The sequence below is a fragment of the Triturus cristatus genome, chromosome 8 (assembly GCF_964204655.1).
Source record: "Triturus cristatus chromosome 8, aTriCri1.1, whole genome shotgun sequence".
Lineage (NCBI taxonomy): Eukaryota > Metazoa > Chordata > Amphibia > Caudata > Salamandridae > Triturus > Triturus cristatus.
The window spans coordinates 1688261266-1688274683 of record NC_140591.1 but is presented as its reverse complement, the minus strand read 5'-3'; the positions used below and the strand labels follow the sequence as shown (position 1 = coordinate 1688274683).

The window sequence follows — 13418 nt, the reverse complement described above, 5'->3', positions numbered from 1 at the left end:
GACTTTCCACCTTTAGTTTGTAAGAAAGTAGAACACTCTCCTGATTGGGTAGACTGAAATTGCCCCCTGGAGGCACCCTCGGCATTGCAGCCTCTATGGCCTCTTCTCGTGGTGAAGAATTCCCCAAAACAGGATGGATTCTTGCCTTTGCGGAAGCTCTGACCCCAAGTAGGGCCTTGTGTTTAGAAGGGGCCGGCCGAGCGCCCTCTACCACGGCCGGCCCCAAAACCATTCAGGGGTGAAAGATCTTCTTGATCGAAGCCTGTGCCTTATCCAACAAAGTGAATATAGCCACAAATTTCACTAGTTCCTTGAGGAAGGGCTCTCTGAAATGGCCCCCCTTGAGCCGCTCCTCCTGCCTCCATCACCGCCAAGTTCCCCAGCTTGAGGTCCACCTTAATCAGGAGGGACCTTTGTCTCTCTGCCGACAGGATGGAATTGACATTCCCCAGGAAAATTACAGCGCATTGCACCCAGCCGAATAATACGTCGTGGGAATTCACATTACCAAAAGCTTTGGCTTCCTTAGCCATCTCCAGGGTTCTTGTGAGTGGCCCTATTGATCCAGCGGCGTACCAACATCAGATACTCCCCTACCATATACTCACCTGGGCCCATTAACACACACACAATTGAGTAAACCGCTGGAGTCAAAGTTTATGATTTTCCACAATTTTAGGATTAGTTGTATCTTATTCCTAACTAACGTTTCAATGATCCAAAAGTTCTTTCCTCTGGTCGATGGACCATTAGTTGAACTAGTTGATGGTGAAAATTAACACTAACTCTATCTCATTCATTTAAAGTAAATAACCACAGACTCTGGAAGTTTTAAAACCTTTATCTAAATTAATTTTATGTGAACCATTTCAAATACACAGTGCAGTCACCATCATTCTTAGGAGACAAAATTCAATGAATTAATCATCAAACAAATACTTTGGACTCACGCAATGACCAATGCTCAGAAAGGGAGAGGACAGAGAGAAAAGAACATCAGCAAATAACGCAAAAATATCATTACCAAGAATGGTGTGAAGACCAACCCCCTGGCCAAAGGGCTGGTAAGGGTCCCCGGGATAGATCAGGCCACAAAGACTTCAGGACAGGATTCAGGACAGGATAGATGACCTCTCTAATACCGACGGTAGCGTCGCACCCCTCTCTGACACTCTCTTCCTCCTCGAGATTCTTCCGAAATCTTCTGATCTAACCCAATTAAATTATGATAGAAAGTTCTGCATTCGGATTCTTCATCAGCATCTCACAGCGTCTCTCCCAGCGTCATCATCACCCGCTACACCAACAGCATCCCGAGCTCTGCGGCATCCATCAAATCTTCGTCTGACTAACTACGGCTATCTCAATTACACCTTTCGTTCTTCATGTTCCACCCACTAAAGTTTCAATATCGTAAAAATACGAGATCCAATTGGTCAGGCAAGGGGGGGGAAGATCATCACACCATGCTTACATGTCACTTTATTCAGTTAAACCATTGTTCACAAACACTCCCCTTAATTTTTATTCATATTTTTATTTCCCACCTGCATTCATGTTTCATTTGCAACATTTGTTTAAAATCTAACATGTAGGTCCATTCAGTTGTACTTTCACCGTCCGTTCTCGGGCTGGGACATCCTGTGACCTTGGCTTTGGTTCAAACTCCATCTCATCATTCCGGGTTCACTTTCAGTGCACATGCGCAGCTGTCATGTGACTCAGCTTACTTCAGTTATACACAAGAGGCCCAAGTGTGCACTAGTAATAAAGTCAGAAAGACAAATGTTACTTCCAAAAAAATAAATGGTTTCACAGTATACCACCCATCTCTACTCTAGTCCCCTTTACTTATTAATACTTTCTCCGCATTAGCATTAGTAAAATAGCTAATTTTTCCTTAAGCTAAGCAGGTGCCATGTACGAGAGTCTTCAAGACACCATTTTAGTGCCTTCTGCTCATGCGCAAGAATTTCCCTCCAAGCATTAATTTGTCATATTGCATTGAAGCAGTTGACGCATGCGCAGTAAAGATTTCCCTGTTAAAGCGTTTTTTTTTTCAGTCCTTCGTACATGTTATTAGTGTTAGCAACACATAGGCAAGCTTCACTAACCTGCGTGTTCATGTGTGTTCATTTAGAGCATGTTCTTATATGTGAAGTCCTTGCTCAATCACTATGACATCCAATAGTTTGTCCTGGCAGGACTTGCAGGACCTGTCTATACCGTTCTTAGGATCCCTGATGTACTTTAGGAGGAATGTGACAATTCTAGCATTTATTTCCGGCATAAGGGCTACCTTGCCGGTTAGAGAGGGGCGCGTACATTCCGCCCAGAGACGGGCCCACGCCTCCTTCTCCAGAGGTTTGCGCAGTTGGCCTGCTGCATATTTGCCCACTTTTGCTGACAGGAATCAGTCTACTGAGCACGGGCGCATCAAGTAGTCGGGTCGAGCATGTCCATGCTTCAGTTTGGCATGCCAGAGGCTCTAAAGGGATCTGAGCCTTCGAGTTGTAATCCCTAATATGCTACAAAGGGAAACACACTGCCGCCTAGGCCCAGTCCCACAAGCGGCACAGAGTGTGACCGCTCTAGAACCAGCGGGTCTGTATTACAAAAAATGCGCTGTTTCTAGAGCGGTCACACTATGCGAAGAGCATCCCCTGGGGCCCAATCTAATTAATAAGGGAGGGCAGCATGTGGCCCCCCTCCCTGAGCTGTTTTAGGTACCAGGGACACCATCCCCTGTGGCCCAATATCTTGATTAAGGGGAAAGGCACTCAGCTCCCCTCCCTGAGCATTTATTTTGCCTTTGGGACCCCTGATCTCCCAAGGCCCAATGTCTTTATTAAGGTGGGGGGGAGCTTGCAACCCCATCTTCTAGCCTTAAAAATTGCCAGGGGACCCTATTCCTAGGGCCATTACTTAAAGCTAAAGGGAGGGGGGCCTCACACCTGCTCCTTGAGCCTTTAATGTAACCCTGGGCGGAGTTCGCGTAGTAGCGCTACGCGTAGCTATGCGAAGTGCACTTCGCACTACGTGAGCTACGCGAAATTCGTAGTGCGCTGTGCAAAATGCTGTTCACACTGATTGCACAGTGCCGAATGCTTGTCCGCACTGTGCAATCAGTGCAAACCGCATCTTGCACAGTGAAGAGGTCATTTTCTGCCGGTCTAGTAGATTTCTACTCGAGCGGCAGCTTTCTCAATGCAGACTGGTAGTTTCTCAGCGCGAGCGGTTGCGAGCATACGCGACCACTCGCAATGAGAAACCTGACATCCCCGCGTTGAGACTCTCGCCGGAAGGAACTTGATGTTGCTGATCGCAAACGAGGAAAAAGTCGCGCCGGGATGTCATTTTGTCCGCTCGCGGTTGCCAACTTGATGATGAGGACCGCGAGCAGCAAAAAATTACCGTGTTTGCACTGTGCTACGTGTAATTCGCATAGTGCGAAGTAGCGCAAACTTCGCAAACTATGCGATCGTAGTTTAGTACTTCGCCCAGGATTTCTTTAATGGGACTGGGAACCATGTCCTGGGGAGCCCAGCCCCGGGACATAGTAGTTTACCTGCCCGCACTACAGTGGCAGGGAAACATGTCTTTGCTCCTGCCTGGCGGGACCATTTTCAACTCTCCTGTCAAACGGGAGTTTTAGACATTGGTTTTCTGGTTGGCAGAGTTATGCACCCTGTCCAAACAGGACCCACAATCCTAGACATGGTAAGTCCAAAAGTATCATTTCTAAAATAGTACTGTTAAATCCATCTTTACCAGTAAATAGGATTTATCATTACCATTCCAAAGATATGAAACATGACAAAGCTACTCTTTTCTAATCCGGCATTACAGCGTAAAGTGTATTAAGGAATTCCCAATGTTAACCTATGAGAGGAGTAGGTCTCACAGTAGTGAAAGACATATTTTGGAGTTTGTCACTACCAAGACATGTATAACATACAAGTACATGTCCTACCTTTTACTTATAGCACACATAAGGGTACGCCTGGTCATTAAGAGCATGTTCTTATGTGTGATGAACATGCTATTTTTAAAGGACGAGAACCCCCATCCCCCAAAGGGTGGCTTCATCATTGGGTTCCCTCCTCACACCAGTACCACAAGGTACCTGGTGAGGGCTACAACTCTCCACCCGACAGCAGCTGAGATGCTTTATAGGTAATAAAGAAGAGCTTGATGTGTGGGTGAGAGGCAGAGTGCTAAGTATATGAAGTGTAGTGGGTCTAAAACTATCTCCTGGTAGGCTAAAACAAATTTTAATCAAGTGCTTCCAGCGGATAGGATTAAAGGAAACATAAGAGGAGGTTTGGAAAACATATTCTCCCCTTAGATGGTCAACATGTTTCTTCTTTTTCCATGACCCAGCTCTTGGTTCCTAGGCATTCGTCAGGACCAATTCTAACAGGTACTCTGTGATAATAACAAAAAACGTAAAACCTGTTGCTGGCCTTTTAAATGTAGGCCAGGAGATTTAGTCCCACAATCATATTCTCGGCGAGGTGCACAGGCGTACTACATTATAAGGAAACCACAAATTCCCGCATTATCGACCCGACACAATAGGAGGAACATCTAGGGCCTCATGTAGGTAAATAAATTTTACCGGTTCTTAAATACCGAGCCGTACCGAATCGGTAAATTAGAACCGGTAAGTTATATGTAGGTAAAAATTCGGTAACAGTTACCGATTCGGTAACAGTCGGTAAATACGAATCGGAATTCACCGAATCGGTAAATACCGAGGTGGTATCCACCGAATCGGTAAATACCGAGGTGGTATCTACCGAATCGGAAAATACCGAGGTGGTATCTACCGAATCGGAAAATACCGAATCGGTACGTACGGATTCGGTAAATAATATCACATGAATTGACGAAACAGCTAATCCTGTGCAACGACAGCCCACCCAACCAGGAACTGCCCACACCCAGGCAGGTGTACACAATTAGCCGAAGTGGCCACACCCAGGCAGGTGTACATAATTAGCCGACCCTGGAGAGGCTTGGAGTGCAGAGGAGAGGCAGGGAGCAGTTGCATGTGCGAGCGGGAAACGAACAGCATGTCCAGCCAGAGAACACAGAAAGACGGAGGGGAAAGGAGGAGGAAGCTCAAATTCAGCCCCAAGGAACTCCAGGTGCTGGTGGAGGAGGTGGTGAAGCAGCACCAGAAGCTGTTTGGGAGGCAATCCCTGCAAGTGCCTGAGGCCGAAAAGCGCAACATATGGGTGGCCATCCAGGCGCAGGTCAATGCTGTGGGAGTGACCCACAGGGACATTGAGGTCCTCAAAAAGCGCTGGTATGACCTGAGGATTGTGACCAAGAGGAAGATGGGCGACATCCAGAAGGAGGCCAGCCAGACCGGAGGTGGAACCAACAGGGCACCTGCCCTCACCGAACTGGAGGAGCTGGTGGCGGCCACACTCGAGCAAGAGAGCGTCGTGGGTCTTGGGGACGCCGACAGCTCTGCCAGAGCCGCAACACACCAAGGTAAGACGAAAGCACAGCAATGTAGCCTCCCCTACCCCTATCCCACATCCCCCATTGTGAAACGAGAATCACACTGCAGTCCACACGTGTCAGTGCAGACAGGCAATGCATTCCGGGAGATGTAGTCAGGGCAACACTAACCATGACGTAAATGTTACAGGGCAACAAGGCATGTCACGCACTCGAGGCACAAGGAGACAGAGGACAGATTGGAATGTGAAATGATTTATTGTGACGCTTGCAATGCAGCCCTTCGGGGACACTGAGCCAATGTTGTTTTTCTGTCCACAGATGTGACATCATGCAGTACAGGGCATGCTGCAGGGGAGACGGCACACCGGCCACAAAAATCACCTCTAGCCAGCACGAGTTCAGACCAGGGAGCAGGCCCACTTGCAGCCGCACCACCTACGCAGCCAGCCTCGCCGCACACAGAGCCAGCATCACCTCACCGAGAGCCAGCATCACCACCACCAGAGCCAGCATCGCCACTCATGTTCGATTCACCGGCCACATCTCCGCTTGCAGGTGTGAGAATGAGGAGGCGTCCAGCAGCCAGGCTACGAGCCTTAGACACCTCGTCAGACGACAGCATGGGCCCAGAAGACCGCACCGGGCCCCAGGAAGGGAGCCATCCCACTGTGCCCCACACCTCACAGGCAGCACAGATGGGAGCAAGAGGGCGCCGCAGGTCGCGTGTCCAGAGTCCACCAGCACCCACTGACGGCCATGGTGTCTTCTTGGGGCTCGAGGGCCAAATGTTGAAGCAACAGCGCCTGCAATCAAAGGCAGTTATGTCAGTCCAGAGGCACATGCGGGTGATGAAGACAAGCTTAGTCAACATGGACACAAACATTGGCGGCATGGCTGCGGGCATTCGGGACATGTCCCAGTCAATCCAGCAGTTGTGCAGCAAATTAGATGCTGACATCGAAGCACGGCGCCGGGAACGCCAGAGAAGGGACACTACCAGCAGGGCACTCAACCGTCTGGCAACTGCGACTTCCCTACTTTGCCGGCGCTCTGTGACGATGCAGGAGGGCCTAACACAGTGCTGCAGCGACCTGTCTCGGGGGATGGTGCAGGTGACAAGTGCACTAGGGGTGCTATTGACTAGTCAGGCGTCGACAACTGCTGCAGGGGATGCTGCGGAGAGCATCAACACCAGCAGCAGCATCACACCCCCCGTCCCCGAAGCACGCAGGAGCAGCAGGCGGCTTGGGGTTGGCTCTAGTGAGGATGCACAGGCCGTGCAATCCACCACTGCAGCGCGTATGCGCAAACATTGATGTGGCCCTGCTTATCCACTTGCCATTGGGTGACGTAACCCTGGACATACTCATTGTATAGATGGCATATTGCCAGATTGGCCTGTTCATGTGTTCATGGCGTGGTGCCACATTAAACTACGTCATGACTTCTCACAACTCGCTGTGTCCCCTCACTTACTCAGAAATAGTTGCATGTGATCTCTGCCCGTCTCTCTCTCCCATCGATTGCAGTTGGCACTCTAGCTGCGCTGCCCTCTGGCTGGCCTGACTCATCCTCGTTGTCCTCAAAATATGTTAGTTCCACATCTGTACCTTTTTTCGTGGCAAGGTTGTGCAGCATTGCACAAGTGGCAATTATCTTGCAGCAGGTGATGGGTTTGTACTGGCGTGCGCCTCCGCTCTTGTGGAGGCAGCGGAACCTGCTCTTCAGTAGTCCAAACGTGCGCTCCACCACATTGCGTGTTGTTTTGTGGGCCACGTTGTATCGTCTCTCACTCTGGGTTGCTGGGTGTAGGTAGGGAGTGAGGATGAATGAACGGCATGCATATGCACTGTCGCCTGGATGAGTAAAAGGGAACCATCAGGTACATGCCTCTATACACTCTGATTTGCAGGTTTCAAGGGGCGTCACTGTTACTTACCCAGCAGGTATCCCTCTCGGAATTCTCCGGCACTCAGTCGTGTGTAGATCCCACTATTCTGGAAGATGTAAGAGTCGTGGGTGCTCCCAGGAAACTTTGCAACAATATCTGTGATGATGTTCCCTGCATCACAGATCACCTGCACATTGATGGAGTGGGTGGACTTCCTGTTCCAGTAGATGTGCTCTGTATCAGCTGGTGGACAGATTGGGATGTGTGTACCATCAATACAGCCGATGACATGGGGGAACTGTGCCATGTGATAAAAGTCTGTTTTTGTTTTCTGCAGTGCAGCCTGTGTGTTTGGGAAGCTTATGTAGTGGTGCATTCTCTGCATCATTGCATCCAGGAACTTCCTGAAGAAACGGGACAGGCAACTCTGGGATACACCACCCACCGCAGCTGTCACCACCTGATAACTGCCGGATGCCAGTAGATGTAGGCTGCAGAGCACCTGCACATGTGGTGGTATGGCGTGCGCCCTTCTTGTTGGCTGGTCCAGGAGTGGGTGCAGGTCCCTTATCAGGTCCATGATGGTTTCGGGGTGTAGCCTGTACCTCTCATGTATCTCTGCATCAGTCAGCTGGAATAGTGTGATGCGCTGTCTGTAGATTTGTTCCTCCCGTCGCCACACCCTCAGTCCTGCTGCCTGTAGACGTAGGCGCCTTGCAATGACGTACATGGCGGCCATGTTGTCCACGCTGTTGCATTTTGGGATTGCTTATGTGCATTGTTGATGGTTACCACCTGCTTTCCATCCGTGTTAATTACCGACTCTTATTTACCGATTTTCCTGGATTTCTTAATTACCGACTGCTCCTACATGTCATTTTAAATTTTTACCACTTCATATTTACCACTTCATATTTACCGATTCGTTAAATGTGTATTCGGTAAATATGAATCGGTATTTTAGAATTCGGTAACTATGAATCGGTATTTACCGCCTCATATTTACCGAAAAGTGGTTTTTGGACTCCTACATCTCACTTGTCTGAATACCGGTCGGTAACGGCATATTTACCGAAAATCGGCCGTTACCGACCGGTATTTCGCTACCTACATGAGGCCCCTAGTGTCTTGTTTAAGTGGAAATATCTGAGTGTCAGTGCCCTCCACCAATGGACACACAAGTGCAGTGGAATAAGATATAAGCGTTCTAACCCTCAATGAGTACTGCTCTCTCGCAAGCCTAATCAGGCTGCCTAGATCCCGAAGCCATGTTAATACGGTTCCAATCGAGAGCTCAGGTAAATCTACCTAGGCCTTCGTGTTGGCACCTGAGTTTAGAGAGCTAAAGGCAGAGGTAGGTCACCTATCTCACTCTGAAACTCTGGAACTCATTACCCACCAACCTAAGACTAGATGACAACTTAATGAGCTTCTGAAAGCAATTGAAATCGTACCTTTAGGCCTAAACATCTATCACTCCAGCTAGGACAGGTAGCACTGGGAAGCCTGCGTTGGGTAGCCACGCTTTACACGACATGTGAATTGAACTGAATTGAACTCCCTTAGGTGTGGCAAACGTGTTATATGCAACATTGACCCTACAACATACACTTCACGGGCACCCTACTTTACATTAACAATCAACCACATACATATGGGAAATCCTCATCGCACACGCCGTTCAATATGTATACTACTGTCCAGAGAAAGCCAAGTTCTTCAAGATGCTCAACGTCTGTTCAAAAATTAATGTCGTACTACGGACAGCTTTTATCTGTATCAAACCCCTCACAGTCACCGTTGTATATTAAGAAATGAAGTTGATATGAGTAGAAAAGTGGGTAGTAACTGGTGAATTTCTTTGTTTTTTTTAGTTCAAAACATTACGCTGTCACTGACATTTTCACCTAACATCACTTTGTTTTTTTCTGTGAATTTCTAAGTTTTTTTCTTATTAAAAAAATACTTTTACCATATCTAACTACTACTTAATTCTGGGTTTTTTCCAGTGAATGTCTAGGTTTAAAAAAAATGTAAAATAACATCTTTTTTATGAAACATATTCTAGTCAAGGAGCCAAGAATAGTTAGTGCTCAGTTAAACAAATGGAATAGGGTAAAAGGAATGCGGGCTGCTACATGTGCCGTTCTCTTAATATTCACAGAACTAACTTAAGACAAAATCCTAAACTTACCACCATTTTGGTATTCACAGAAGGCACTTTCTCATTTCGGTATTCACAGAAGTTAGGAGTCCTAACTTTAGGACTCCTAAATGCCTTCTGTGAATACCGAAAGTCTTAAAATTAGGATTTTTCTCAATTTAGTAGTAGTAAAATTAGGAGTCCTAACTTTAGGACTCCGAAACTGAGAAAAATCCTAAATCCTAAAGTTAAGAATACCGAAGTGAGTAAGTGTCTTCTGTGAATACCAAAATGAGTAAGTGCCTTCTGTGAATACGAAAATGGTACTAAGTTTAGGATTTTGTCTTAAGTTAGTTCTGTGAATCGGGCCCTCACTCTTACTCATACAACTCCACATAGAGTGATAGTTCAGTTTTATAACAACATGGCCTCTTTGCTGAGATCTTTCTATGTGGTAAAGGTTGATTGTAAATGTCTTCAGTCAGGAACTCCCCCCTCTATAAAATCCTTTTCTCTGAGTGAAGAGGGTGTAGGATTGGATTTACAGCGAGCAGCCTCTCCTGTAACACCTCTCACTCAATCAATCAATCCATCAGGATTTATAAAGCGCGGCTAATCAACCAATAGAGATCCAGGCGGAGCTGAAAATGAAATAGGATGGAAGCCCGGGGTGGGGGGGGGGGAGAGATAGAGCACCAGGGAGGAGGGGGGAGAATAGCAAAACTGAGAACTTGAGAGAAAGGCAGGAATCACTTGCGATCCCATGGCATGCTTTAAATACAATAAAATGAGCACTGACAAAGCGAATAGGTCTGGCCTTGGCAGGCTCTGCGGATGTTAATTAGCTTTTTATTGCAGACTTGGGTCATTACAAATTTAAACAAGCATTTGCAATGCATCGGTCTCGCCTTTGGGGACTTATATGCATTTAGCTATGTAGCACATTAGCCTGGGTGCTGAAACATCTATTGTTTAATATGGAGGGAAAGAAAGCACCAAACTGCGTGACACGCTCGAACTCGAACTGAAGCAATTAGAGCACTTTACATGTGCACCAGTTACATTACACAAGGATACACTCGTTTTTGGTAGGTACGGGAGCTTAAGGAATTTGCCCAGAATCACAGCATGCTAAGCTCGAACCTAGTCCCCCAGGTCCAATCACGCAGCTCGCCTCTTAAGCCACATCCACTCTCAACTGGCCGTATTCCCTGCTTCTTCTTTTAAAGGAGCCTACGGGCGCTGGCAGAAATAAAAAAGAATTTTTTTTTTTAAAAAACACCTCTGCTGTTCCAGCACCGGACCATAACATTTCCCCACCAAGCCTCGCTCTGAGTTGCATTTGTAGCATTGTCAATATCTCGAATGCTTACAAATGCGAGACCTGTTGGGTGGAGGAGCGAGCGAAGAGAGAGACACGATAAAGAAAGCCCAATCCCCTTTAAAACAAAGCCCCAAACTAACTACCATCCTACCAAAAAGAAGCCCAAACAAGGGGAGCTGCAAACCGGGAGGTGATTTGGAGGCAGCAAAGCTCACGGCCATGTTTAAATGTAATGTGAGTTGATACCAGAATGCCTCGGATGCTTTAACAATTTAAAAGTGAAGCAGTGCGTCGCGCTTAATAATTAAAAGTGAAGGCAGCTGTGACACTTAGAAATAAAAGTGATGGTGGGATAAGTGAAGGCGGCCGTCGCGTTTAGATGTAGAAATGAAGGCGGGCTCAGACTAAGTATTTTAAACTAAAGGCTGCCCTCACACTCAATATTTAAAAGTGAAAGCGGGCGCCGTGAGGAATATTTTAAATTTACAAATCACCAGGTGCCCAGTGCCTTTTAACCATGCTGCCTGTACACAGAGCGCACTGTAGCAGCAGCAGCTTTCACAAGAGGAACAAGCCCAATCCCCTTTAAAACAAAGCCCAAAACTAACTACCATCCTACCAAAAAGAAGCCCAAATGACGATCGACTGTGAAGTAGTACTCAGGAAACATGCAGTAAAGGGGCCAATAGCCGTGGAAGGAGACATGGCCATCATAAGGCGGGACTAGCAGCCTGCAAACTAATCAGAAGTCATCAGCTTGGCCACAAGCCAATGAAAAAGTGGGCTGGGGAGTGGGCGGTGCTACCCTCACCTATAGTGTATACTGCATGCCTCGCAAAGCGATGGCAGCACATTCGTGCTGCATCGCTAGGCGAGACCTAAAAATTTGAAATCATCACTGATGTGGTATTTTACTAATGATGGTTTTAAAAAACAACTCTTTGATTTATGCTATGGATTTTATTATTATTGTTAATGATGAAGGAGATGAGAATACATGTTTATCTAACCGAGCACTGAATCTAAATCAGCTGCAATGTTACTTAAACACTTAGGAACTTTATAAAGAAGATCGAAAAGAAATCAGCTTCTAAATGAGCATCTACAAATAACACACTTTAAATCCGATTTGTCACTGAAGTTGTAGGAGCTATTTTTGTGATTTCTCCTGCTGTCTGCTATGGTGGGCAGAGCAAATTTTGAATGACATTTTAACAAACCAATGGTTGAAGACCTCTGACCAAAATAACTTCTATGTACATATAACAACCTGAGTATTAATAGACAGGTCGCTTCAACAACTACCAAAGTTGTGAGTTCACCATTCACAGCACAGCAGCTTGTCTCCAGCAAAAACATGCATTAATATATTTATTTATATGTCTATTGAGCTCCGCCTCTGCTAGTCTGAGATCTCCCCCCATGAGGTTCTTATATAAACTGGGCGTGGTCGGATGTGTGAGGCGGGGATGTGTCACTAGAGGGGAGTAAGTCAAGGACGGGAAGGAAATGAAGAAAAAACTGAAGTTGTGACGCCCCTGTCTGTGCTCTGCTTTACTTCCCTCCATGTCTCTTCTCTCCTGCAGGTTGAATCGCTGCTTCCTCGTCAGTTCATGCTGCCAAGACCTCGCCTCTGTCCTTAAAACAAACACATCTCTCACAGAGCTCCACCTGAGCTTCAATGAGCTGCGAGACACTGGAGTGAAGAAGTTGTGTGGCGGCCTAAAACATCCAAACTGCAAACTACAGAAACTGGGGTATGGAGCTGAGCAGTTCTTATCACATCATGGATTTCTAAAACATACATCATTGATGGGGGCACACACATATATTTAAAAAATGCCTTGAAATGTTTACATGATTGTCTCTTTTCTGTTAATGTCGTGAGAAAGGCACCCATTAATAACATTTGTGAATTAAGTCAGGTTTGTGAAGTACCCAAGCCCCAATCCATGGTCATGAAAGAAGCCCCTGTCATGGTGCAGAGGGGCACTTTTTAAAGCCTGTTTCTCAGGTTTTTGGGCTCAAATGGAATGAGTCTTAACCAGAGGGCAGGTCTGTCCCTTCCAGTGAGGGCGCCTCCCCCAGCAGTCTCCCTGCTGTTACCAGACCGGCTGCTGGATACGAGGCCAAGGAATGTCAGTGAGACATGGGGGGCTCCGAGGCCCTCTTCACATTCTGCAGGAGAGAGCTGTAAGATGAAAGGCAGAGCAGGCTGCAGAGAGAGGCAACTGTAAGATTAAAGGTAGAGCAGGCTACAAAGAAGGCAGCAGTAAGATGAAAGGTAGAACTGGCTGCAGAGACGGGAAGCTGTAAGATGAAAGCTAGAGCAGGCTGCGGAGAGCGGCAGGTGTAAGATAAAAGGCAGAGCGGGCTGCACAGTGGGGCAGCTGTAAGATGAAAGGCAGCACAGGCTGCAGAGAGGGGCAACTGTAAGATGAAAGGTAGAGCAGGCTGCAGAGAGGGGCAGATGTAAGATGAAAGGTAGAGAGGGCTGCACAGTGGGGCAGCTGTAAGATAAAAGGTAGAGATGGCTGCAGAGAGGGGCAGCTGTCAAATGAAATATAAGGCAGGCTGCAGAG

The 13418-nt window shown here is 47.1% G+C and overlaps 1 protein-coding gene across 3 annotated transcripts in view; it reads left to right on the top strand.

Moving 5' to 3' along the window:
• Positions 1-13418, top strand: part of LOC146808613 (NACHT, LRR and PYD domains-containing protein 3-like) — an 879818-nt gene that overhangs the window by 320981 nt on the left and 545419 nt on the right. For all 3 annotated transcript variants that reach the window (XM_085623637.1, XM_085623636.1, XM_085623638.1), the window contains one exon: positions 12423-12593. In XM_085623637.1, coding sequence (XP_085479763.1) covers positions 12423-12593 — 171 coding nt within the window. The remainder of the gene's footprint in view (positions 1-12422; positions 12594-13418) is intronic.